The following is a 27,202-nucleotide window of genomic DNA, read 5'->3' on the forward strand; positions in this document are numbered from 1 at the left end:
CCTTGTGAGCTGTAAAGTTGATATAAAATGATCGAATCAATTTGATCATTTACTTGGAAAAATAGGTGCAAGTTAGATTCAAATGGTAACTTAAAGCAGGTTAATAAGTTACTTACATGCAAATCGACCAGTGTCACTAGTTGGTTAACACAGTCATTTACAACTCTGATGACCAGCTACCTGCTGCTCCAAGCGGCCTGTCCGCCATTTTGAGACATAAAAAGGAGGCGCAAAAACTACAGCCACATCGTCATTTTCCCCACCTAGCATTTCTTCGATACTCAATATATGATGCAAAATCATTTACACTTACCCTAATAGTTTCTCCTGAAAAACTTTAACAAGTTCGGCCAGTTATGAAAGCCAAGAGGATGTTTTTTGTTCCAAAATAAGGGACTTCTGATGTCGAGTTTAAAGTATGCCGAATTGTCTCTCGACCAATCCTTGTTTTACTTACCGCAGTTGCCTTCGGAGTCGGTGACGCGCTTGCGTTCGCAAACTGACAGCGACGCGCGCGTACGCCTTCGCTCACAGCCCTACTTAAATATACACTTGCAAACATCCACTGATAAACTACTATAATTTTACTTATTAGTAAACACTCACTATTTTTGACAACACATCATTAGTCAGCCTCTGTCAATGGTGTCATTTACGTCTGTTTATAGTGGATATTCAGATTCCAGAATGTTATCAGAATTTGATCTCTCTTGATGACGTCCCATAGGTCTCTGAATTACGTACTGTAACATTTGTGTGACAGGTCCCCTGTCCGCTAGCAGAGATAATCAACCAGTCTTTACCATTGGAATACATGATAATGATAGGACTGCATCTAATTGCATGTCCAAGAATGGCACAGCGGTCTAAGGCACTACATCTCAGTGTTAGATGCGTCACTATAGACCCAAGTTCGATTCCAGGCTGTATCACAACCGGCCGTGATTGGGAGTCCCATAGGACAGCGCACAATTGGCCCAGCGTCGTCCAGATTAGGGGTTGGCTGTGGTAGGTCATCATTGTAAATACGATTTTGTTGACTTGCCTAGTTTAATAAAGGTTATAAGTCAGATAGCTTGGAATCATTTCAGAAAAGTTTGATTAGATCAGATCTCAATGTACATGAGTAGTTATTAAAAATCCAAGCCAATTGTTATTTGCTAGTTTTCTTTATTCATTTTAATACAAAAGCATACTCACGACCAAAAATAATTCGATTGTTATTTTGTAAAGAGCAACAGACAGGTACCACACAGCCAGGGAAGTAGACTTTAACACTAGAAATGTGCAGAAGAAATTTCATCAGTTCAAGGTAAGAGAGAAAACAGAAGAATGAAACATCAAACTGACAAACCCTCGTTGAGTTAGACAGCCAGCTACACTGAGGTGATAGGGACCATATTTGCACTGTCTTGGCCCCATAGGACCTATTTTTCTCCCCCCTAGACGAGAGGGCAGAGACAACCCCGCTCAGTGTCAGTGCATCTATGAAATGTTGATGGTCAGAGCCTTCTATTTTTCTACATAGTAAAGAGACAGCTCGATTGGTGGTTTCTTGTGTGCTACTTAGGTGATTCGATGTGCTATCTTGGAAAATACACATTTTTTGTATCAAATTGGAGAGAACATGAAATGGATGTGTAAATGTACAGAATAGCAGTATCATATCTGCGACATCAGTTAAGTGCTGGGAGTCATTTGAAGAGCTTTAAAATTAGATTAATTCAGTAGGGAGTGACAGACCTCCAGTTTATTTTATCAAAGCTGAAGACAATGTATAATATTGTCAATATTACAATTTTTCATTTCCAGAGCATTGAAATTACATATTTCTTCATGTTATGTAAACCCCTTGGTTTGTATGGATGGATATCCTTTATATTCTGAATGTCTCCAAATGTTGAACATCTAAAGAACAGTCAAATCAGTTTCTCATGCAATTACTTGAATGTATCAAGAGGTACATTATGACGCAATTAGAACAGAATTGCAGCTGAACTCCAACAATAATTAGTGCCTTTGTGAATAAATCAAAGTAGCATGATTATGATCCATGAAAAAAAAAAATGTGATGGCTCGAGGCAGACAAAAGTATTTTTGATCACTCTAAATAAGTTTATTCTATCAGAAATGGACAGAATCTGTCTTTTGTAAAGGTGTCAACAATTTAAAATGTTCATCAATCAATAGTCTGAAAACGTTCAGGTTCATATCGTCACAATTCCATCAAATACTTTTTTTCCTTTCCTCAACATCCAGTGAATGAGAAGCATATGGAACAGTTAGTTACAAACTAGCATTGACATATGCTTGTTAACAGCGTATGGGACAAAATTATTTCACACGAATAAAGCCTTCTCATTTGTTTCTGAAGTACTCTAGAGCACCACCCCATGGCTACTAAGTGTAATGCAAGACAGGACTGACATTCATAGAGGAAGTTGAACCTGAGAAGGAAATGCAGATACACATATTTCAAAAAGGAAACCAATGATATTCCTTTGAAAAACATGAGCAAAATTTTAAAAAGAAACCAGAAAAATATTTTAAAACGTTTTGAAAAGCATAAATTAGGCACAAATCATACAAAGTTCTATTGTTCCAGCTTTTTAGGAGCATAATAATCAAGAAATTAATTACTGTAACTGCTCTGTCTCCTCTCTTAGTGACAGCCTTTTACAATGACAGCAGTTTGTGCAGCCACAGGTGCAGCACTTCAAAAGGATCAGTTCCAGCATAGTTTCTATTGCTTTAATCACATACATTTAGACACCGCAACAATTTTTAGAAAGACATTTGCAAGGGAGAGTCGTACACAAGCGCACACAAAACACACACCTCAATCAGTCTTCTTTGGTATATTGAAGAAGCCCTTCTCAACCCACTTTTGGTGGTGCTGTATGTGTGTATGCATTCAGACAGACAGCACTGGAAAGTGCACTCAATACTGACGAGGAAACTTTGTTTATACATCGCCTGCTGTTGCCCGATTTACTGTCAACTTGTTGAATGGGTTTACCAAACAATGGAAACATAACTGTTTACTATTTTGAAACAAGGAGTTTCTCATATACTCACTTCATATCAGCAGATTTACAACATTGCTGGCCAAGAATGTTACATGAGAATGGAAGTTTGCATTAGCCATCCCATGGTTTTACTATGGCTTTGTTTACACGGGCAGCCCAATTCTGATCTTTTTGCCAATAATTGGACAAAATATCTGAATTTGTCTTCCTGTGTAAACACAGCCATTGCATATAAAAAATAAAACATTTGGAAAGTTGTGGCTTACCCAACCTAGTCATTATACTACGAAGCTGCAAGTGTCAAATTCATCATGGCCATATCCGATTCCTTCTCTCGGACTACACAAACAAAAACATACATGCACATATTCTTTCAAAGTGGAAAAATAGAAGACTGGACACATCTAACATAAGAGTCCTATATAGGTCTACTGCTCAAGCCATAGTTGTACGTTTCATATCTGTATTTCCATCAACATTAATCAAATACCTGTCTAAACGCCAGACAGATTTATTTATACATCTTTTCCACTCATATTTTCTATAAAAACAGACATGGCTTAAAGGTAAACAGCGAAATGATGTTGCTACGAGCAACACCGCAGATAATTCAATGAGCGAGGCGCTTGACTTTGCTCCCACAGTATCAGCGCATGTGCATGGGTTCACTTCAAACTGTTCGAGTGTGGTAGGTACGGGACGAAAACAGTGGGTGAGTTTAGCCTTGTGCTTCACTCTAGGTTGTTGCGGAAATTGATCCAGTACGCCGTTTACTTTGTGCACCTACATCATATCGCTGACTTTACCTTTAAATTAATGGATAATTGTCAGAGCTAAAAATGGCGTCTCCCTCGTTTCCATTTTGCTTTTACAAAAAGATAAATCTTTACAAAAAAAAGGTGTAACAATCAAAAGATGAATTGGAGAGCATACATGCGTCACCGTCTGTTTTTCTGTGATAGAACCAACAGACACAGCAGCAACTCATGATAAAACCATGAAATACAAATACAATTTTGACTGACCATAGGGTACACTCAAGAGCAAATGTGTGATTGGTGGGGAGGTTTAACAAGACTAAACGCAAGAGAATTGTGTTTTGTGGCCCAAAACAGAGAAATCTCTCAATTTTAGTGACTTTAATCTTGCAGTAAAAAATTTTTTTTTAAAGAATCCCCTGAGTTCTGGGACAGGGTGTCAGATGTTATTTTCGAGGCAAGCCGTAGTTGCCTCAGTGGCTTTTTCAGGAGTTTTGGAGGTGTTGGGTAAAAAGTGGTCCTTGGGTAGGGAGAACAGTTGGTTGATGTGGAGTGGGATGAACAGTGGATAAGGCTCTGGTAATACAATGTCATGGTCGTCCTTGGTCGCCTTCTCTCACACACACACAGCAGCAGATATCAAGTTTACATTCGTTTTGCTTCTTTACCAAAGCTCTTGAGGCTGTAGACTTTCAGACTGAACATGTTAACATGGATTCTGTATTCTCCTACGCCTGTAAATACTAACTCCTGCTCTGTTACTCCTTGAAGTTCCTCTTATAAACTCTATACCTACTGTATACATAGATGTTTCTCTTTGTCTGCCCCTCACCCCTCAGTTCCCGGGTCCACATGCTCATTCAAGAAGATGGCAGTTGTATCACGTCCTCTCCCTTGCAGAAAGTAATGTGGTGTGGAGGGTTTGACGTTAATCAACATTAACGTCCATGGGTATTTTGTCCTCCAGCTCTAGTGGACCGTCCACAGTGAGATCCTCCACGCTCTTCCCTGACTCCTGAAGCTGCTGCCGCCGCTGAACCTCTGCCTTCAGGTTCTCCAAGTCCTTTTGGCTGCAGAGTGAATGGGTTAGGATACCACAAGGGTTAATGTTGAGCGCTGACACATTTATATTTTTAAGAGGAGATGGAATTCCACAGGGGTCAGTACTGGGTCCTGAAAGGTTTCTATTTTCAAAGCAAACTGTAAAAGTAAGGTGCTACTTCACTTTACCTGAGGGGTATAAAGATGATGCCGTTGATGATATTGAGCTGCTCTAGAACACTGGCCATACTGGGAGCAGTGAACTGGAAAAAGTGGTGGAACCCAACAAAATTACACACTGTACTATGAATCTAACACCCACAATACATTTGAAAGCATAATCTACAGACGCAGGTATGCTATCATCTGGGGACAATACAAGGCCCTTTCATTTTGTCTTACAGATAAAAACCCATATGAAAATATAGCTAGGCCCTAAGCCACGTACCTTGAGTGGCATGATGCTGGCGTTGGAGCCGTTCTTGTAGATCTCGTTCATGGTTCTCTGCAGAGCCACAGCCTGCTGTGTGAGGTACTTCAGATACTCGGAGCTCTCTTTAGTCTTCTCGTGGGCCTCTCCCACCTGAGAGGGGATAGAGGGGAAGAAAGTGAGAAAGAGACCTTAAACTATTATCAGTTGTTGGTAATCTAGCACATATTCTTATTTCAGCAAATGTTCTTAAGCCACTTCTGATGAGAGGACGTGTAGAGCGTTGTGTACTGTAGCTGTAACCTGGTTTTTGTAGATGGTGTAGCCCTCCTTTTCCTGCTGGAGCGCAGAGCGGAACTCTGCCTTGCTCTCGTAAACCCTCGCAACCAGATGATGACTGCAGAAGAACATTTGATTTGTATTAAATCAACTGAAGATAATACAAACTAGAGTATAGAACAGCAAATCAGTTATAATAACAAAATTGATGTTCAGTCACTCAAGAAAGGACTCTTCATTGTAGTTACCTGAGGGCTACTTTGAGGGAGCGGGGTCCATGATATTTGGAGTTGATGGCCAAGGCGTTCTCCAGGAACCTCAGAGACAGGTCGTACTCCATTACTCCATGCAGCACCAGGCCAATGTTACTCTACAGGAGGAGACCCGGGATGACAGGGAGAACAGGTGTAAGGAGAACTGATTTAATAAAGGTCACAAACACACCTCAAAGGGTTACACAAAAATGGTAGATAACTTCAGAGTTAACATTGTGACAAACACCCACAGGATGGTTTCAATCAAAAGAAAATAAATGAAATACTGTGGCCCACTCACATCTAGAAGCGCCATTTCGGGGTGGTCCTCCCCACACACCATAAGCATGAGGTAGCGAGCACGGTACAGCAGCTTCAGAGCAGTGGACAGCTGACCGTTGGCAAAGCAGTACAGAGCCAAGTGCATCTGGGGAGAGAAAGCAACCAGAGGCATTTAGAAACAGTAAACACAACCTGTCTTCAAAAAAAAAAATGTTTTCCTGGATACGTACATATTCCTGGATAGTGTTGGGGTGCTCGACGCCCAGTACCCTCTCACTCATCAAGACAGCCTTCTGTTGGTTACTGAGAGCCTGTGGACAGAGAAGACCACAGTCAGGACTAAGTCATTGGAATTGCTGTGGCCATTTGTTGTCATGCGTGAGAGGAATATCAAAATGTGTTTATAATGTCGAAAGCAGCACACCTCATGGTGGTCTCCCATGATGTAGTTGAGGCGAGCCAGCAGACGCAGGCAGGCACAGATCTCTACGTGCATGGCCCCGTACACGTTGTTGAACAGGTTCAGAGCCTCGTTGATCAACTCACAGCCCTCCTTCAGGTAACCTGCACACAGAGACCTTGTTGACAAGTCAGGCTTCCACAATCGTTGTACAGCGCAACAGAAAGTAATGTGAATGGGTTCAGAGAGGACACTGAATGTAAGTTGCATGACACTGAATGTATCTGCATGGTTTGTATGGGGAGGAAGGAAACATTTCTCCTGAACTTTCCTGTGTGTGTGTGTTGCATGTGTGAGTAGAGTTTAATTTACATATCTGTCTCTAGCCCTAGGAGGAACCATGCTGACCCCGCCTAGCAGGACTGGTACCCACCTCACCATGCTGGACCTGTAGCAGGTGTGTGTGTGCGCATGCATGTGAGTTGCATTATAAGTGTAAGTAGTGCTGTATACTGATTGAGGTCTAGTAGCTTCATGCTAGCCTCACCTTGTTGGACCTTGGCCTGTCCACTCTGGAAGAAGTGGAAGGCATCGGAGGCCTTGGGGTTGACGTGCTTCACCACAGGGAAGATGTTAAGGATGTCCTCCTCTGTGAAGGCAGGCTTGTGGCGACTGTCAAAGTTATACTCCTTTATCAGGATCTAGAAACGCAGGGAGGCAGACGACACAGGAAGAGTGTTGGAAGGGACAGGGTTAAAAACGTGACATCATTCAAATACATTTTGAATTACAATTTGACCCCTGGCCCCTTCTCCCTAGGCATTTCTGTAGATCTGAAGGTATTGGACAGATGTATACAATATGATGAACATTGCACCTAGTCGAAATAAGGTTTGATGGCAGTTACCTGGATGCCAGCTTTGATGGAGATTTCTCTGAGCAGGGTGATCTTCTGAAGGCCGTATTTCTCCACTACCTGGTCGGCATTCTCGCTGTAGAAAAATGCATGTTTTTAGGAAAACATACACCAACTTTAACCCAAGCACACTCACCCAGTGCAGGCTGAAGAGGTAGCTTGTTAGCATAATGTGCTAACGTCAAGCCTACTATTGTGCCAAAATCAACCCTAATTCTCACCCACCAGTGCAGGGTGAAGTGGTAGTAGCTCTGGGCCTCAGAGACGATGTTCTTCCACAGCTCACTGGGTGTCAGGCTGGCCCACGCAGTGTTGTCCCCTCCCCCCGGGACACGGTTACGGCGCTTACGGTTCTTGCGGCGCGACACGAGCTCGTCAGCAGGCAAGTGTGCCACGGCATCGAAAGAGGACAGGAAGCAGTTGAGGAAGTGGCTGACAGAGGCGGAGAGGGCCGACAACTCAACACCCTGGGAGACGGAGTACATAGTCTATTGTTCTCATATTTAATCAATTTCAAAGGGAGACAAATACATTCTATGATAAGCAAGTAGGGGTGACAATTCCGTGGTGCAAAATAGCAAAGACCTGTGTGATCATAATTCTACAACAATTATTGCTCGAAAAATTGCGCTCACCTGGAGGTATGTCTTGAAGATATGTTTCGCACATCTGGTGATTAACTCGCTGATACCTATTCTCTACAGAACATACAAAACAATTGAATAAAAAGGAAACAAGTTGAAATGCAGATGATGTATTGTCCTGCACTCTGTTCTGCAATGTCTGCAGTAGAAACAACAGAACAGTATAGAAGGTTAGCATTATTAGCATAATGATATCATTGCCCTTCATTATAATTCTCCTCAGTCAGTCTTCAAGATCGAATGGAGGTCAGGATTACATAGAAGTGCTCCAGCTGTGCCTTGGCTGGGGTCTGGTCCACAAACGCCAGTACGTTGCCTAGGTAACGCACGTTAATGCCCCTCTGGTGCAGCGCCTCGGTCAGCGTGGCTCCATCCATGGGCAGAGCACTGTGGTCCAGACAGTCTTTTACCTGGAGTGAAAAAAGTTTAAAGTAAAATTAAAATAAATTCCCACATACAACGTAAGAAATTTAAAATTACCACACCCCCACAACAAAATACAAATAACCAAAACAAACACACCAACCCACTCACCCACAAATAGCTAGACAAAAAGGCTAGCGATGTAAGCAAATAAACTCAGCAAAAAAAAAAGAAAAGTCCCTTTTTCAGGACTCTGTCTTTCAAAGATAATTCATAAAAATCCAAATAATTTCAATTTCACAGATCTTCATTGTAAAGGGTTTAAACACTGTTTCCCATGCTTGTTCAATGAACCATAAACAATTAATAACATGCACCTGTATAACAGTCATTAAGACACAAACAGCTGTCATGACATTGGCCTGGGGTTGGGTTTATAACAGTCATAAATACCTATTTTCCCCCTTTTTCCTCTCTCTACCTTACTGATGTTATATTTGCAAAACCCTTGGTTAACATAGAGATTCTGGGAACATCAGAAGGTGGGGGGGAAATGAACTATATTCTGGTATTCCAACCAATTGAACATATGCGGTGGTACTTAATGAATATGATGTCAGTTCGGTTGTCATCTGAGACATTCTCATCAATGATTAGATGACAAACTCTAGAGTGGAAGTCTACACATCAGAGTTATCGGATTCACATGGAATTGTTGTTCAATTTAAATGTTTGAATATGAAATTATTTGTGATGGGATGAAATGTGATTTGAGCTTCTAAAATGTGAGATTTGGGTTTTCATAAGATTGAGCAAAGCCCTATCAGTGGCCTGCCCCTGTGAAGGGACATGGGCTATAAAACTTTTCAAATACGCCCTCCTCTCCCTTCCTATATAAGCCCTTGATGACAATATAACCTCCTGTTCCGAGGACGACGATCCGATGTTAGAATGGTTCAGATAATAACTACAGAACGAAGCCAACATCAGCGTGAGCTTTGGTTGCGAATGGTATGAACTTTGAACTCTTATTCACTACAGAAGTGATACCTCCTAGCCGTTGAGTTAGCAACAGCCGCTGCAAACGAGGGTTAGGAAGGAACAGAGTATCCAGTCTATCGCACAACGACGTTACTACAACGTATCCAATTGACAACCAGAGACATTCTTCAAAGGACAGAGGACTCGATTGGGCAACACAGTCTTCCATCTACCACCAACCTACCGAAGCGCAGCTCAGAGTAAATATTTATTGCATTTTCCTTTTCCAAATGGGCGGTAATTTAGAATGAATAAGATACTGTATTTACGATAGCACAGCTTCACCCTTTGTTCCTCAGTCTTCTCGCCCTTTCACTCAAATCCAACCCCTTTTCTTTTGTGTAACCAGCTGTCATATCTGTTCCGCCCGCTAGGGACATTTTCCTTTATGACGTCATTTCTAATTAAGTTATGATTTAAATGTGTAATTCTGTGTGATTAGTTAGGTATTTAGTAAATAAATAATTAAACCCAATTTTGTATGGCTGATTATGTTGTAATATAGTGAAGGTAATGACTGCTTGTGCTTGGTAGGATGTTGCCGCCCTGAAACTTACCAGAGACGGAATCTGACAGGACACCATGAAGGCTCCAGCATCCTTCAACAGCTGCTTCTGTTTCTGAATGTCATCCGCACTGTCCTCAGGGAAACGGACTCCTGTGGGAGAGACATCAGAAATGTTTTTTGGGGGGAGGGGGTGCAATAGTCTTTTAATACGCTTTAGTTTCATGAATGTGAAAATAAGGTAATTCCTGTGAAGTGCTTTGGAGGTAACAGCAATTGATACCAAAAAATTATCAACAATTGGTAGTGTTCAGCAGAGCCAGCTGCCACACCAAACTTCTCCTAAAAGCGCTACATTTCCCATCATCCACCAACATAAAGTGACAGTTCCTACCTGGAGAGAAGATGTCTGGGTTGAAGCGGATGTCGAAGGAGGTGTTGCTGATGGAACCCACGGCCTTGCAGGCGTTGAGGACCACCTCTCGGCTTTTAGGGTCTTGATGGAAACAGGTCAGGGTGGGGTTGGAGAGATCAGGGGAGGAAGAGAGAGAAGTTGAATGAATATCAATATAACAAGTTACCTGGGCAACAAATCAAAATTATATGGTGTAAGTTCCCCAAAAATCACTATCATCTTTCCTCAAATTGACTCTTTCTGAGTCACAAACCCTTTGATTAATTGTCACACTAGCCAATGAGAAACAAAACAGAGATCTGTGGTTATAAGATTGCTATATCCCACACGGCAAGTGATTTTACTGGGGTCCATGCTCACTTAGGAGGCTAAGAACTGGACAGGGACAAATATCCAGGTGGAGAGATGCAACTAAGACACCAGCATTAAGCCCCTTTAGACACCTCTTCATGAAGATGGCAACATACAGATGAAAAAAAATCACACACACACACCATTCTAAATGCATGTCTTAGTGAAATTAAAAGAGCCCTCTTGTTTCAATGCATTTTCCCACCGACTGGGCTTCCCCAGCCTCTCTCTACCCTGCAACGGTTTGGACGTACCGATGCCGGATCCGTCTTCCGCGGCTAAAGACTCAGCCAGCTCTTTGGCCTGGGCTAAGCCAGGGATAATATCCTCAGCCTTACCCTCCAGAGGGCTCTCGCACTCCCCGTTCTGAATTGCTGTGGCAAAGGGCACCAACGGCCCATTGGTGGTCACCGTGGGAACCACATTATCCTCTATAGGGGTTGCCTGGGAGGCATTAGTGGTTGTTGTAGCTGAACTGTCTGTTTCTGTCATTGGCTCTGTCTTGGGGGCTGCTTCTGTGGTGGTGGCTTCTGTTGCTGCTGGCTGAGGGGCATCAGAGGTGGAGGTGGTCTCCGTCTGGACTGCGTCTGAGTTGGCGTCAGTGAGGGTTTCTGTGGAGGTTTCTGAGGACTCGGCCGAGGCATCGGGGGTCTCTGTGGAGGGCAGGGCTGGAACGGCTGCCCCGGGGCTGCTATTCTCTGTCAGGGTGGCCAGCTTGCTCTCCTTGTTGGCTTTCTGCTGCATAAGCTGAAGCGCTGCCATCTTCATGAAGAGGAGGTATCTGAGGAGTAGAGTACAGAATCTTTATTATCCCAGAGGAGGTAGGACATAGTCAGTTACGTGAGCATTCAAATCTGCACATACCCAATCATACACTAAAAATAGCATCTGATGACCATCTTGAGGGACATAACCAGTACCCTATCTAAAGCACATAAACCACCAAGGAAGCCCATAGCTAACCACTACAACACAGGTATGTAAATGTGAAAGGTAGAGTCTCCATGCTATTCCCATAGCACACACAGAATTAAAACACCTCCCTAAAGCACTCTACGGTACCTGTGCTCAACGAAGGCCTCGATGAGCTCCTGACGGAGGCAGGCCAGACGGTGGCGGTGCTGGCGTGGGAAACCCTGTCTCACACTCTCAGGGGAAAGCTCCTCCCCTTCCACAGGCAGGAAGTTCAGGTCGGGGGGGAAGGTCCTCAGAAGGTCCAAGATGTAGTGGCGTCCATCGTTGCCGATTATGCCCTTACACTCAACAGAGGAACACAGCTCCATGGACTCATCCTTCTCATTCAGTACATTGTGTCTCTGGACCTGGAAGAGTCAGTCATTATGACAGAGAGAATGTGATAACCACAGTATGGCAGGTTTGTGGCATGGCAGTGATAAACGTTGAATGTCTGTAGGCCGGTGCAGTGACAGAAAAACAGTTAAACAAAAGATATTGAAGTTTGCCTACTTTGTAGTGACAAATAAAGTCAATCCCAAACAATTAGCAGACTTAAAAATAAAGCATGAAACTGGCATTATCCTCATGATATCCTCACCTTGAGTGGTCGACTGGTTCTCTCCAGAAGCTCCAGGTACTTCCCATGAGACACCACTGTCTTCCCAAAGTCGATAGATCCGTAGATCACGCTCTGCTCCTGCTCTCTCTCCAGAATGCCAGGGATGATCGACTGGGCCGTGACACGGTAACCCCGATAGTCCACCACCACTGTCCCCAGGGTGTACAGCCCCTCCACGTCTACGGCCCCGTAAGCCCGGACACCGTTGAGGTCGTTGGTGGGAGCAGCGTGCGCGGCAGCGTCCCCGCCCAGCTCGCGGTAGTGGTCGCGGACATCAAAGCCCAGGGAGAAGAAGATGTTGTTCCAGATGAACATCTGCATACGTGTCTCCTCGCCAGGATTGATGGCCATCACGTTGCCGTCGATCACCGCCATGGAACCGCGAGTGGCAGCAGCCGCAAAGTCACTGTGGACCTGGAGAGAGGAGGGTTAGAGAGTGAACGTGTAAGGATGTAGAGGATGGAAAGCAGCATAATAGTCTGCACACTACAGGATATAGACGGAAACAGAGAAACGGAGCTGAAAGGAGGGTGTTTCAAGGAGGAGAATTGATGACCAAAGCTCACTAGCGAAAGCAAATAAGAGGGCCAGAGTGCAGGAGACAGAAGACGGGAAAGGAGATTAGCTTCAACTACTGCTGTAGGCTGGCTCACCTTGAAGATGGCCCTCTCTCTCAGCAGGCGATCAGGCAGGTTCTTCCGGGCCAGCTCTCTGGTTGTCTGCAGCTCCTCATTCCAGTCTCGTGTCTGAATAAATAACAGAGACGCAATGTTACACAAAACCAAAACAGAGTATTATAGGTGTGTGTGTGTGTGTGTACCTGTCCAGGTATGTGTTCCTCGTAGCCTAGGCGCAAGGTGTGTACCTGTCCAGGTATGTGTTCCTCGTAGCCCAGACGGGAGGTGTGTGTACCTGTCCAGGTATGTGTTCCTCGTAGCCCAGACGGGAGGTGTAAGCGTCCTCAGCTCTGACACAGTCCATGGTGTGGTCTACCTGGGGGGCGGTCCAACTGTACACCTGGAAGGGTGTTGCTATCCTCTCAAACGGATGCCGCTGAACCCTGCAGCCAATCAGAAACCAAATTAGCCAGTGGGATTATTCCTCAGAAGTAATTACCAGAATTATCAAGAAAAACCACAATGGCTGTCTAATATTGTTAGCTCTGAAAAAATATATATACACTACCGCTCAAAAGTTTGGGGTCAAATAGAAATGTCTTTGTTTTCCATGAAAACATACATGAAATGAGTTGCAAAATGAATAGGAAATATAGTAAAGATGTTGACAAGGTTATAAATAATGATTTTTAATTGAAATAACAACTGTGTTCTTCAATTTGCAGCAATTACAGCCTTGCATACCTTTGTCCTTCTAGTTGTTAATTTGTTGAGGTAATCTGAAGAGATTTCACCCCATGCTTCCTGAAGCACCTCCCACAAGTTGGATTGGCTTGATGGGCACTTCTTACGTACCCCTACGGTCAAGCTGCTCCCACAACAGCTCAATAGGGTTGAGATCTGGTGACTGTGCTGGCCATTCCATTATAGAGAGAATACCAGCTGACTGCTTCTTCCCTAAATAGTTATTGCATAGTTTGGAGCTGTGCTTTGTGTCATTGTCGTGTTGTAGGAGTAAATTGGCTCCAATTAAGCACCGTCCACAGGGTATGGCATGGCGTTGCAAAATGGAGTGATACCCTTCCTTCTTCAAGATCACTTTTACCCTGTAAATATCTTCCACTTTCTACCACCAAAGCCCCCCCAGGCCATCACATTGCCTCCACCATGACAGATGGCATCAAGCACTCCTCCAGCATCTTTTCATTTTTTTCTGCGTCTCACAAATGTTCTTCTTTGTGATCCGAGCACCTCAAACTTAGATTTGTCTGTCCATAACACTTTTTTCCCCAATCTTCTGCTGTCCAGTGTCTGTTCTTTTTCCCATCTTAATATTTTATTTTTGTTTGCCAGTCAGATGGATTTTTCTTTGAAACTCTGCCTTGAAGGTCAGCATCCGGGAGTCACCTATTCACTCTTCACTGTTGAGACTGGTGTTTTGCGGGTACCATTTATTGAAGTTGCCAGTTGAGGATTTGTGAGGCGTCTGTTTCTCAAACTAGACACTAATGTACTCTCCTCTTGCAGTTGTGCACCGGGGCCTCCCACTCCTCTTTCTATTCTGGTTAGAGCCAGTTTGCCCTGTTCTGTGAAGGGAGTAGTACGAGATCTTCAGTTTCTTGGCAATTTCTCGCATGGAATAATCTTCATTTCTCAGAACAAGAATAGACTGACAAGTTTCAAAGGAAAGTTCTTTGTTTCTGGCCCTTTTGAGCCTGTAATCGAACCCAAATATGCTGATGCCCTATATACTCAACTAGTCTAAAGGTCAGTTTTATTGCTTCTTTAATTAGCACTACAGTTTTCAGCTGTGTTAACATAATTGCAAAAGGGTTTTCTAATGATCAATTAGCCTTTTAAAATTATAAACTTGGATTAGCTAACACAACGTGCCATTGGTACACAGGAGATGGTTGCTGATAATGTAGATATTCCATTAAAAATCTGCCATTCCCAGCTACAATAGTAATTTACAACATTAACAATGTCTACACTGTATTTCTGATCAATTTTATGTTATTACATTTTTTTGCTTTTCTTTCGAAAAACAAAGAAATTTCTAAGTGACCCCAAACCTTTGAGCGGTAGTGTAAAATTCTGATATAATTACTAATAATTGTATGCTTATCAGTATGTTTTCCCCCCATTACACAGAACTAATAAAAAGCACAGTGCATTGTGGATAGTGTAGACTACTTACCTTTTCTTCTGCAGGGCAGTGAAGTTCTTCTTGAAGGCAGGGCTTATCTGGCTCAGCAGCTCAACCAACGAGTGGCTGAGGAAGCTGGGGTTAGCTGGCTTGGGGTTGAAGGTGTAGGTGGTCGACCTGGAACACAACACCATGGTCATCGCTCATTATGGTCAACTTTCGCCCTTGGACAGTTTTTCACACAACTTTTTCACACCATCTAGCCAAACCTAACCATGCTGGCTCTGATAGTTTCCTTTCACACTTTCCAGTACAGTTCCAGCAACTGGTGGATGTGTAATCATCCCAACACAATACATACAGCTCGGCTTGGCTCAGTAGCATGAAAACAGTATGCGGTAATTCTAATGAGAGACAGGGAAAGCCAGACTCACTGGTTGAGGTAGAAGCCACGTGTAGAGGCGGTGATACTGATGTGTCTCTCCTCAACAGTCACCATATACAGGTACATGAGATCACCATGCATCTTCCTGTTGCCAGGAGGGGGGTTCCAGCCACTCATAGTCAGGACCTTCAGGCACTGCATGGGCTACAGAGAGAGGCGGAATCAGATATGGACATTGGAATGTGACTTATGGATACTGGAAAAGGGCCATAGACTGATTACTTCATCTGCACTTTATGGTGGTAAGGACATAATATGACCCAGCCAGCTGATGTATGCTGGTTTCAGTCACTTAACTAATCTTACCCTTTATTTTTCAACCATGTTTACTTATTCTAGAAAAAGTGTACTAGTGCCAGGCTTGAGTAAGTCTGGCAAATCACTGTCAGCTATAAAAATAAATGGCTCCTACAAGCAGATCAAAGGTTGGAGCGCAAACCAGTAACTACAAATGGACAAACTCCTTGAAGAATGTGACGTTTTTTTAACTGTCAGACAATGTCACTTAGATAAACATGAATCTATGTAAATGAAAAGGCATTAGAATGATCATGATTAGCTTGCTGACAACACCAGGTGTGTGGGTTCTGATTCCTGCATGGGCCACAAATATGAAATATGTGTCACTAAAAACTGTATGTCTCTTTGGATAAAAGTGTTTGCTAAAATCACCATAATTACCGCCATTATTACCTTCCAGTCCTTGTTCTGTGGCTGGAGAGGCAGCAGGGGGCGTTCTTTACTGCCAGGCAGGATGTGTTCTGGAGGGGTACAGTCTATCTGTTCCAGCTCACTGCCCTTCTTCTTCCGCTTACCACTGTCTACAGAGGAGACGATAAGGTCACAGGTCAGACTACCGCATCTTGACCAAATATGTTTTATAGCCTGCTGCCGAGGAAACAGACACTGGGGGAAAAAAGTATTTTGTCAGCCACCAATTGTGCACGTTCTCCCACTTAAAAAGATGAGGCCTGTAATTTTCACCATAGGTACACTTCAACTATGACAGACAAAATGAGAAGAAAAAAAATCCTGAAAACCACATTGTAGGATTTTTAATGAATTTATTAGCAAATTATGGTGGACAGTAAGTATTTGGTCAATAACAAAAGTTTCTCAATACTTTGTTATATACCCTTTGTTGGCAATGACAGAGGTCATACGTTTTCTTTAAGTCTTCACAAGGTTTTCACACACTGTTGCTGGTATTTTGGCCCATTCCTCCATGCAGATCTCCTCTAGAGCAGTGATGTTTTGGGGCTGTCTGTCATAGTTGATGTGTACCTATGATGAAAATTACAGGCCTCTCATCTTTTTAAGTGGGAGAAGTTGCACAATTGGTGGCTGACTAAATACTTTTTTGCCCCACTGTACATACACATTAATATGTAGTACAAAGGTGGCTGGATACCTCAGAATACTGACTGAAATATCACTCACCCCAATTCTCACTGACAGACCCACCCAAACACACACGCAAATAAACAAATGGGTACGCAAACACACACACACACACACACACACACACACACACACGCACACACACACACCTCCCAGGTCCCCGTCAGTGAAGACGCTGAGGAAGGAGAGGGAGTTGCAGTCCACGCCGTTGTAGGCATCAGACGGGTCCAGGCCTTTCAGCAGGTCTCTGATGTGACGCACGTGGATACGGGCCTCGCGCACTGTGTAGGGCTCTGGAGAGAGACAGAGAGGATAGCCATTTCATTATTATTGAGGCAATCTAGGGACAGTCTTCAGCAGGCCTGGTCAACTTCAGTCCTCGAGGGCCTGATTGGTGTCACACTTTTGCCCCAGCTAACACACCTGACTCCAATTATCAACTAATCATGATCTTCAGTTAAAAATGCAATTAGTTTAAATCAGGAGTGTTTGCTAAGGATGGGGGGAAAGTGTGACACCAACCAGGCCCCCGAGGACTGGAGTTGCCCAGGCCTGGTCTACAGTCGAGGAAACACTCTAGGAAGGGAACTAGGAGTAGATCTTACACCTAAACAATCCTTAGGCTTTAAGATCAATAAAGTCTAGGACTAGGGGTTGACTTTAGAACATACCCAAAACACCAAGTCCTACCTTCCACTACTTTGAGCAGGGAGCCCTCCTGCAGGCCCTCGATGGATTTCAGCTCAGCAAAGTTATCCAGCACGTTGCTGTCCAGCTGCAGGGAGAAACAGGTACGATGGCAGGTGTCCTCACGGTCCATCAACACCTGGTGAATCTCCTGCACCATCTCCTGGGGTGAAACCTGCGGGAGCGGGCGGGTTTAACATCTTATAGCAATAGAGACTGACAGTGTATGGTTGTACAGCTGGTCACAATTTGGTCCCTACTTGTACACCTTGTCCCTAACCCTTCAATGTTTGCAGATCTGAAGCCTCTGGATAGGTATAAACAGTGTGCTGGTGGAGCTTCCACTATATTGCTTACACTTTTCAGATCTGTAGACGTCAAAGGATTAGGCGGGTCAACGGGTAGTGAGCAAATTGGGACCGGCAGTTGGGCTGTCTAAGTATGTACTGTACCTGGAGGTCAAAAGGCTCCGTCCCGGGTGCCTGGATCTTCACGGTGAAACCTGTATCCTGAATCACAATCACTTCCTGTTCGTTAGAATCCTCCCCACCGTCTGTGTCACCAGCCCCATCCTGCCTGGACTCCTCCTCCGAAAGATTGTGGGCCACACCCCCATTCATCACCGCTGTGTCTCCACTGTGCCCTGTGATTGAACAGGAGGAGAGACATTCAACATAGCTTGTTATCTGATTGGACAGATGGATAGAGAAGGCGTTGCCATGGCAGAGTGACACATATCTAAATTAATAAGGATAATAAGACTACAGTTAGCAAACAAAGTAGTGCATGTTGCCAGATTGGATTACTCCGGAAGGGCATTGTCTACAGTGCCAAGTTGGCGACTTATAGGATCCAAGGAGAACAATAGGATCCAATTAGCACAGAAAACAAGATCTCCAGCTTTGTGGGGCAGAGGGATACAGGTTACCATGGTCTGCTTCTCTCAACCATCACTCAGATTATTGTACAGAACACAAAAGCTAGTGGTTTGCCTGGTGCCTTTGGCCTTCTCCACATAGGGCACCAGACTCCCAAGGTCCACAACAAGGAACTTTACTATAAAGTGTGAAAGGAAAATAAAGCCAACCCCACAACTCCTCCCCTCATCCTTGTGTATGTATCCATCTACTCTCCATCTCAACCTCCTTAGGGGCCTCACTGGCACAAGGCCTTGTAACTGTGGAAACCCCCTCTAGCTGTAGCAGTGGTGTTTCCTATTTACCACAGCTTTAATTTTATATTTAACTAGGCAAGTCAGTTAATAACAAATTCTTATTTACAACGACGGCCTACCAAAAGGCCTCCTGCGGGGACGGGGGCTGGGATTAAAAATGTAAAAGTTCAAATATAGGACAAAAAAACACATCACGACAAGAGAGAACGCAACACTACATAAAGAGAGACCTAAGACAACAACATAGCAAGGCAGCAACACAACATGGTAGCAACACCACATGGCAGCAGGACAACATGGTACAAACATTATTGGGCACAGACAACAGTAAAGGGCAAGAAGGTGCTGTTAAAAAATATATATATCATAAGAAAGTAGCCAAAATAATATTGTCAAACTCATTTGAATGGTGTGGGTTGGGTTGCCAAGAGGAAAGGCTACATACATAAATATCAGCTAGTGGGGCCTGTGGAAGGGCTGTTCTCTCCCAGACAACTGCAACCAGCGTGCCCTTGTTCAACGTCAAGGGTAACGCAGTGTCAGGGATAACATGTAGAGGGGGTGGTTGGGGGAGGGTAAACAGCTGGCGTGGCGGTAGGGGGAAATCTACAGTAAAAGAGAGAGCAGGCAAGAGAAATTTTGGAAAAAAAAATAGGAGGGGGGATAGAAATAGAGAGGGGGGATAGAAATAGAGAGGGGGAGGGAATGAGGGAGCGAGAAAGAAAGAGACTTGTCATGCTCTGAAAACCAAACACAACAGCCTTGGCCAATAACTGGTCAACGCTACGAGAGAAGACAGACTTCTAAAAAAGAGCAAGGAGAATAGACTTGAACATACAATAGGAGCCAAGGGATAATGTTTCTGTAGGTCAGAAGGGAGGTGAAGGAAGGGATCAACTGTTTTTTTAGGAACAGGTTCAGTGACCTGTGTCTCCAGTGACTGCTTCTACAACAAGGCAGGAGGAGCAGACAGATTTGATAAGGTTACATCAGTTACTCTGTCTCTCCCCTTGGGTGTCCTACTTCGGGCCTGATCCAAGTCACTCTTCATCACTCCATTCATTCTTCCATCAATGGCCCAGCTATTGCATTTTCTTAGAGTGGTCACAAACACACAGTGGGAATCCTTTCGGTCATACACGGCCCTTCGCTTTATTCAAGATTCAGTTTTTAGCTCAGCTTGACTGTTTTTGTAACTTGTAATTTAATGAAAACGTAAACCGTTTCAGTTTCTCAAGTAAAATTGAGAAGGTAGTGGAAATGCCTGCAAATAATAGTGTATATTAATGCTGGCTGCCAATGATATCCAATCTGCACTGAGAAGGCAAGAGTACAAAAGAGCCAGTACCAAGAGTACGAAGTGCTATACAGCATTATGAAAGCTGAAGCAATCATGTAGCCTAATAATTGCAAAACAGACCCACTTGGCCCTACAGCAGCAGAACAGAGCACGAGGGGGTGAGGTGATAGGGAATGGGGTCCAATATTACACAACCTTCTGCATAACTCAACATTTAGCCAAACTAAACTTGTTGAGGTTGAGCCTTCATGTCACTGTGTGTAGTGTAGACAAGAGATGAATGTTGTTGGTCACAATTCACATATGAAGAGGGCAGCAACAAATTACCATTATCACTACAACCTTTTGCCAAAGAGCCAAACCCTTCAGAGCTGCAGTCTATTAGGGCATTAAGATATGGAAGGAAGGGAAATCAAAATCTGCAAACTGCCATACTTCTGTCATACTGGCATTATTCTGCAGAAGACCTCCAGTCTGACCAGCATTCAGTTAAACCAGTTGGACAAAAACACAGAGTTAAGTCCCTGATAGCATGGAAAGGAAGACGAAGGAGATGAATCAGGCAAATAATAGAAAGGAGCTCCAAGATATCAACAAATAATAGAAAGGAGCGAGCTACAAGAGATCAACAAATAACAGAAAGGAGCGGGCTACAAGAGATCAACAAATAACAGTAAGGAGCGGGCTACAAGAGATCAACAAATAACAGTAAGGAGCGGGCTACAAGAGATCAACAAATAACAGAAAGGAGAGGGCTACAAGAGATCAACAAATAATAGAAAGGAGCTACAAGAGATCAACAATCATTAAATAATTTCCTCGAGGTGTGAATGTCTTGATCACTACTAACGTTCTTGTTCAATCAAAATTGCGAAAGACCACTAGGCCAACTAATCCAGAGAGCAAACCACTAGTCTCCAAGCTGCCCTGTCTGCTGCCCTGTCTGCTGCCCTGTCTGCTGCCCTGTCTGCTGCCCTGTCTGCTGCCCTGTCTGCTGCCCTGTCTGCTGCCCTGTCTGCTGCCCTGTCTGCTGCCCTGTCTGCTGCCCTGTCTGCTGTAAGCTGTTATATCTCTGATCAAGGTTTACCACAGACTGACCGCGTTTCTTGCTTCGACTAAAGATGAATTAATTCACCATCCACTTGACATGGCGGACCTACAGACCATGGGCTCAGGGCAACAAGAAATCGAACAGAGAACATTGGGGGGGAACACAGAGCAAGGGCTTTATTTGTATTTATTTTTTACAAAGCCCAACATAGATAGATTTATTACACCACAAGATGGCAAACCTTATTTTGATACATTGATAGAGATCAGGGAGTGAAAGCTTTCCTGAAGAGTCATGCATACATCTTTGCAGGGAGTTCTCATAACCAGTCAAATGGCTCCTCTGTCTGAAGCATGTTGATGTGTTTTAGAATGGGTTGTTATATATGACCTCAGACCTGAGGGGTGTACTACAAAGCAGGATCAAAGATTTAGCCAGCTAACCTTCCTAAATATTCTGATATAACTTTATATTTTTGAGAAAGATCTTGAAATGGGCATGGTCCAAAAAAAACTATTTTCATGAACAAGCAAATCAGTCATTTTGGGTTGCTTATCAAAGTTAGCTGGCTAACTCATTTGATCCTGCTTTGTAGTATACCTCTCTGTGTTGTGATTACGAAGGCCTGAGGTTAGTAGAACTTTACAAGAGATTACATGGGGCTAGAAGGGAGGGTGTGGAGAGTCTGGACAGTGACATGAAGACTATAAAGATCACCTCTTGACACTTGAGGAGCATTTAAGCCTCTTTGGTTACAATCACTAACATACCCCCTCAACCCCCATCAGTCTGCCATGTGCTGTCTGTCACAATACTGTAAGTACTGCAGGATGCACAGCTCAGTGTCTTGGTAGTTAGGTCTAATTTAGAGCCTGTTGGCTAAGGCATTTATCCAGTCCAGCAGGCTTCTATTAAATGAGATGTGAGTTGCATTAGAAAGCTGATCAAGGAGGTGATAGTATCTTGAAGTGTTGATAAGAATAGGAAAGTGGTTTAGGGGTAAATGATGATGTTGTTGGTAATGATAATTTCTTACCTATGGAGTTGTGAATGAGTCTTGTCAATAGCTGACAAACGTTGCCAACAGACAAAAGCTCTATGATGAACAAACACTTTGTCCATCAATATGAACTTATATTCACTTGAAGAAAGCATGATCGCAGATGTGCTGCACATACAAGGCTCTAGTCTAGGTGTAGGCTAGCCAATTAAAAAGATGCTTCATCGTCCAACAAATACTGATTGGTACATAAGTGTTGTTTATGTCTCAAAATAATTATCTGCATTAACAAATGCAAATTATTGTTTAAACATAACATACCTACAAATACCTGGAATAAAGAGTTGTATTCTGATACAAATTATATGTTAATACACATGTCAGTTATTGGCTGTGACAAAATGAGTCCCTACTATCAATGAAATTCTCTACAGATGCAAGTACAGTGGTCGCTCAATAATTGTGACAATGATGAGACCTATCCAAGTTAGACCTATCGAAGTTTGACAACTGAACTAACTATAGTGTGTGTAAAGTTATAGTCGTGCCAACACAAGGTCCTGTCAAATGTGACACTGAAAGCTGTGGCATTGTCCTGAAAGCTGCATAAGGTTGTGTAATTTCAACAGTGGCCATACATTCACCAAACCTATACCAGTAGTACGTCATGTGACTGTCTCGACTAGAGGTCGACCAATTAATCTGAATGGCCGATTAATTAGGGTCGATTTCAAGTTTTCATAACAATCGAAAATAGGTATTTTTAACACCTTTATTTAACTAGGCAAGTCAGTTAAGAACACATTCTTATTTTCAATGACGGCCTAGGAACGGTGGGTTAACTGCCTCGTTCAGGGGCAGAACAACAGATTTTCACCTTGTCAGCTCGTGGGATTCAAACTTGCAACCTTACAGTTGGGGGCGGCAGGGTAGCCTAGTGGTTAGAGCGTTGGACTAGTAACTGGAAGGTTGCAAGTTCAAACCCCCAAGCTGACAAGGTACAATTCTGTCGTTCTGCCCCTGAACAGGCAGTTAACACACTGTTCCTAGGCCGTCATTGAAAATAAGAATTTGTTCTTAACTGACTTGCCTGGTTAAATAAAAGGTTAAATAAAAAAAACTAGTCCAACACTCTAACCACCTGCCTCTCATTGCACTGCCTCTCAACCACCTGCCTCTCATTGCACTGCACTGCAGTAGAGTAAGGTAAGTTGCTAGCTAGCATTAAACTTATCTTATAAAAAAAAAACAATCAGTCAATCATAATCACTAGTTAACTACACATGGTTGATGATATTACTAGTTTGTCTAGCGTGTCCTGCGTTGCATATAATTGATGCGGTGCGTATCGTTGCTCCAATGTGTACCTAACCATGAACATCAATGCCTTTCTTAAAATCAATACACAGAAGTATATATGTTTTAAACCTGCATATTTAGCTAAATGAAATCCAGGTTAGCAGGCCATATTAACCAGGTGAAATTGTGTCACTTCTCTTGCGTTCATTGCAAGCAGAGTCAGTGTATATGCAACGGTTTGGGCCACCTAATTTGCCAGAATTGTACGTAATTATGACATAACATTGAAGGTTGTGCAATATAACAGGAATATTTAGACTAATGGATGCCACCCCTTAGATAAAATACAGAATGGTTCCGTATTTCACTGAAATGAAATGGCTAGCTAGTTAGCACGCGCTAATAAGCGTTTCAAACGTCACTCGCTCTGAGACTTGGAGTAGTTGTTCCCCTTGCTCTGCATGGGTAACGCTCCTTCGAGGGAGGCTGTTGTCGTTGTGTTCCTGGTTCGAGCCCAGGGAGGAGCGAGGAGAGGAACAGAAGCTATACTGTTATACTGGCAATACTAAAGTGCCTATAAGAACATCCAATAGTCAAAGGTTAATGAAATACAAATGGTATAGAGAGAAATAGTCCGATAATAACTACAACCTAAAACTTGTTACCTGGGAATATTGAAGACTCATGTTAAAAGGAACCACCAGCTCTCATATGTTCTCATGTTCTGAGCAAGGAACTTAAACGTTAGCTTTCTTACATGGCAAATATTGCACTTTTACTTTCTTCTCCAACACTTTGTTTTTGCAATATTTAAACCAAATTTAACATGTTTCATTATTTGAGGCTAAATTGATTTTATTTATGTATTATATTAAGTTAAAATAAGTGTTCATTCAGTATTGTTGTAATTGTCATTATTACAAATACATATTTCATTATTTATTTGAGGCTAAATTGATTTTTATTGATGTATTAAGTTAAAATAAGTGTTCATTCAGTATTGTTGTAATTGTCATTATTACAAATACATGTATCGGCATTTTTTGGTCCTCCAATAATCGGTATCGGCGTTGAAAAATCATAATCGGTCGACCTCTAGTCTCGACAATCAATACTTTAAATGATGCGATCGGGTGGCGAACAATGATTATCGGTTTGTTTAAACGACACTTACCAGCTATATGACTCAGAATGTCTCAAGTACAACCTTCTCTCACGGTGCATGCACCATTACTATTCTCAAAGGGCCAGCTTCCGCTTCCCGGTCGAGGAACAGCCAACCTCTGGTTCTGAACGGGAGGGAGGCCGGGGAGGTATCACGCCAACTAACGGAGACATTGGTGATCTGGTCACTTCGATATTACCAGGTCACAACAATAGCATGCATTTGATGGACAATGAAACAAATACGTTTCTATTAATAGAAAACGGCGTGTGAAATTACTTCACATCGATTAGAACCCCTCTGTTCTCTTAATGTGCAGTTCCACTGAAGGTGACCTTCAGTCCATTCGTTCTTTCAGGCAGGTACATAACAGCTGTGGTCCCATGTGCGTCAGGTGCTCGCACGACACTGTTAAGATACTGGATACATTTACGACTATTTCTAGAATCACATTTATATCAACCATTTTTCTACAACAAGCCAGCATCGCCGCTGGCTGCGTTGCTACTAGCTAGCCAAGCCTGGCTAGTTAACTATTTCTAAGCTAGCTAACTTTAACTAGTTACATCAAGTCAGCCACACAACAAAGGGTTGTGTCTTTGTTACAGCTAATGAGCTAACTTGCTAGCCGAACAGCTCACCTGTCAACAATGTTCTCATTATCTAAATACTTAAGTTATTTGATTGTTAGCCAAACCCTCGTGATATAGCCAGAGCTAACCACTTAGCGACATGCTAACGTTAGTTTAGCAAACACAACAACTACTAGCTAGTTCAACAGCTCAAACAAGCCTAAAAATGGCTGGTGTAGCTAGCTGTCATCGTTTAATTGAGAATTGACTCATCTTGGTTATAGAAAACTGTTTTGAATGTTGAGGCCCATTGTTGCATTTCCAGCTAGTTAGCAGACTAATCAACTCAGTGACAGATGAGATGACTAAGTTACTTTGAATGAACTCTGCATCTGTGCAGTTAGCTTGCTAACATGACTATGTGCACACTTTCATAACTTACAACCGATGCCGCTGCTAGGCTAGTTAACGTTAGTTACCCAGCATTCCGATACCGCTTTAACATTTCGCAGGATAGCCTATCAAACTTGATAAATACGTAACGTTAGCTAGTTGCTTACCACAAGGGTCCCTGTGTGTTGCCTTGGTAGTCTCTTTGCGGTCTGGCGTATCTCCTACAAGATCAACTGTGTTAACATTACAGTTGGGTACTGACGCCGGGATGTCATCAGTCTTGCTCACCATTATTTGGCAGCTAGTTAGTCAAAGGTGGCAACAAAAATCCGTTGTTCAAAATTGCTATGTGAATCTGTTAAATGCTCCTTATTTAGCTAACGGGCTAGCCAGCTACATGCAGAGGGTACGATCTTACAAAAACAAGTCTACAGAGGAAGGACAGTCAACGCTGAACATGGCAATCACACGTGGTTTCTCCTCCTCCTGACCTCTTTGCGTTCTTTCCCACCCCCCCAAAACACAGATAGAAGAATGAGACAGATATTTCACTGGATGTATAAATGTGAAGCATCCGGTTTGCGTTTTTACTCACTACCAAATATGGTAGTGAGAGGAAGCCTACTGGTGGGCAGTGGGAGAAGATGTAAAGAGATGGATTTTGGCCCACATTTAGCAAATATTTCTCATCAATTATACATTGGATCTCAATACAGTTTTCTGTTCCCAAAACTAGAATATGCTATGAACAGTATGGACTATGTTTTGTAAACTTTATCCTTTGCAAAATGTGTAAACAAATACTTTTTAGAAGGAGTGCAAAGGTAAATTGAGTTATTGCACACGCACACACAGAGTAGTTGTTCCCTAACGGAAATATGCAGATGTATACTAGAATGCTTGGCTCTGCCCACCTCCTTTCTTGTTCTGTGGTCTATCTTGGTATAATTCTAAAAAATATTTGGCCAAAACGTCTGGCTACGGGAAGCGCAGTGTGCCAAATAACTTCTTTAACTTTTTTTATGAACAGTTGTATCTAGGATCACAAAAATTATAACTTGGAATTTATTTTGGACATGTAATTTGTGCCCATATGGCATACTGGTATTACGAAATGTAGAATTTTTGTATAACATCATTCTTTGGTTATTATGGCTATAGGGGTGTGAAAAACTACTGCACTCAATATCAAAGCTGATGAACCAGGGATATAGGACTGAATAGGTTGACCTTTACCCATATTGGCCTACACTTCCGATGATGTTGTTGTTGTTGATGTTTATAAATTGGGTGGTTCGAGCCATGAATGCTGATTGGCTGACAGCCATGGTATATCAGACCGTATACCATGGGTTTGACAAACATTTTTACTGCTCTAATTACGTTGGTAACCAGTTTAAAATAGCAATAAAGCACCTCGGGTTTGTGATATATTGCCAATATACCATGGCTAAGGGCTGTGTCCAGGCACTCCGCATTGCGTTGTGCGTAAGTACAGCCCTTAGCCTTGGTATATACTGGTCATATACCACACCACCTTGGCCTTATTGGTTCAATATAAACATGTATGTATGTATACTGAACTCAAATATAAACGCAACATGCAACAATTTCAAAGATTTTGCTGAGTTTACAGTGCATATAAGGAAATCAGTCAATTGAAAT

General features: G+C 42.9%; 2 protein-coding genes across 6 annotated transcripts in view; both read right to left on the reverse strand.

Moving 5' to 3' along the window:
* The window catches only part of LOC109875604 (lissencephaly-1 homolog A), an 87,544-nt gene extending 87,007 nt beyond the window's left edge, over window positions 1-537 (reverse strand). Inside the window, exon 1 of one of the 3 annotated variants that reach the window (XM_020467976.2) lies at window positions 458-537. The gene's annotated coding sequence lies outside the window, so the exon portion shown is untranslated. Of the gene's footprint in view, window positions 1-116; window positions 251-313 lie in introns of those variants that run through there. The other 2 variants (XM_020467973.2, XM_020467974.2) reach the window with 2 other exon arrangements.
* A 613-nt stretch (window positions 538-1,150) lies between these two features.
* On the reverse strand, window positions 1,151-26,053 carry LOC109875600 (clustered mitochondria protein homolog). 3 transcript variants are annotated; one of them, XM_020467966.2, is made up of 27 exons: window positions 25,705-26,053; window positions 18,036-18,226; window positions 17,587-17,758; window positions 17,046-17,189; window positions 16,189-16,316; window positions 15,485-15,639; window positions 15,102-15,227; window positions 13,197-13,344; window positions 12,938-13,030; window positions 12,264-12,698; window positions 11,771-12,030; window positions 11,047-11,489; window positions 10,337-10,438; window positions 9,995-10,095; window positions 8,291-8,443; window positions 8,025-8,087; window positions 7,615-7,856; window positions 7,381-7,465; window positions 7,021-7,174; window positions 6,498-6,637; window positions 6,304-6,384; window positions 6,093-6,218; window positions 5,786-5,907; window positions 5,562-5,655; window positions 5,277-5,411; window positions 5,018-5,091; window positions 1,151-4,857 (listed from the first exon to the last, which is right to left on the reverse strand). In XM_020467966.2, exons 1-27 carry the CDS (start codon window positions 25,826-25,828, stop codon window positions 4,716-4,718), a joined length of 4,233 nt encoding a protein of 1,410 aa, XP_020323555.1. In that variant the 5' UTR covers window positions 25,829-26,053; the 3' UTR covers window positions 1,151-4,715. The 3 variants fall into 3 exon arrangements, with proteins under 3 accessions (XP_020323555.1, XP_020323554.1, XP_020323557.1); XM_020467965.2 differs by having other exon boundaries at window positions 10,963-11,489; XM_020467968.2 differs by lacking the exon at window positions 25,705-26,053 and adding an exon at window positions 24,582-24,672 and having other exon boundaries at window positions 10,963-11,489.
* Window positions 26,054-27,202: the final 1,149 nt, after the last annotated feature.

This window comes from Oncorhynchus kisutch, linkage group LG18 (assembly GCF_002021735.2).
Source record: "Oncorhynchus kisutch isolate 150728-3 linkage group LG18, Okis_V2, whole genome shotgun sequence".
In the NCBI taxonomy this organism is placed as follows: Eukaryota; Metazoa; Chordata; class Actinopteri; order Salmoniformes; family Salmonidae; genus Oncorhynchus; species Oncorhynchus kisutch.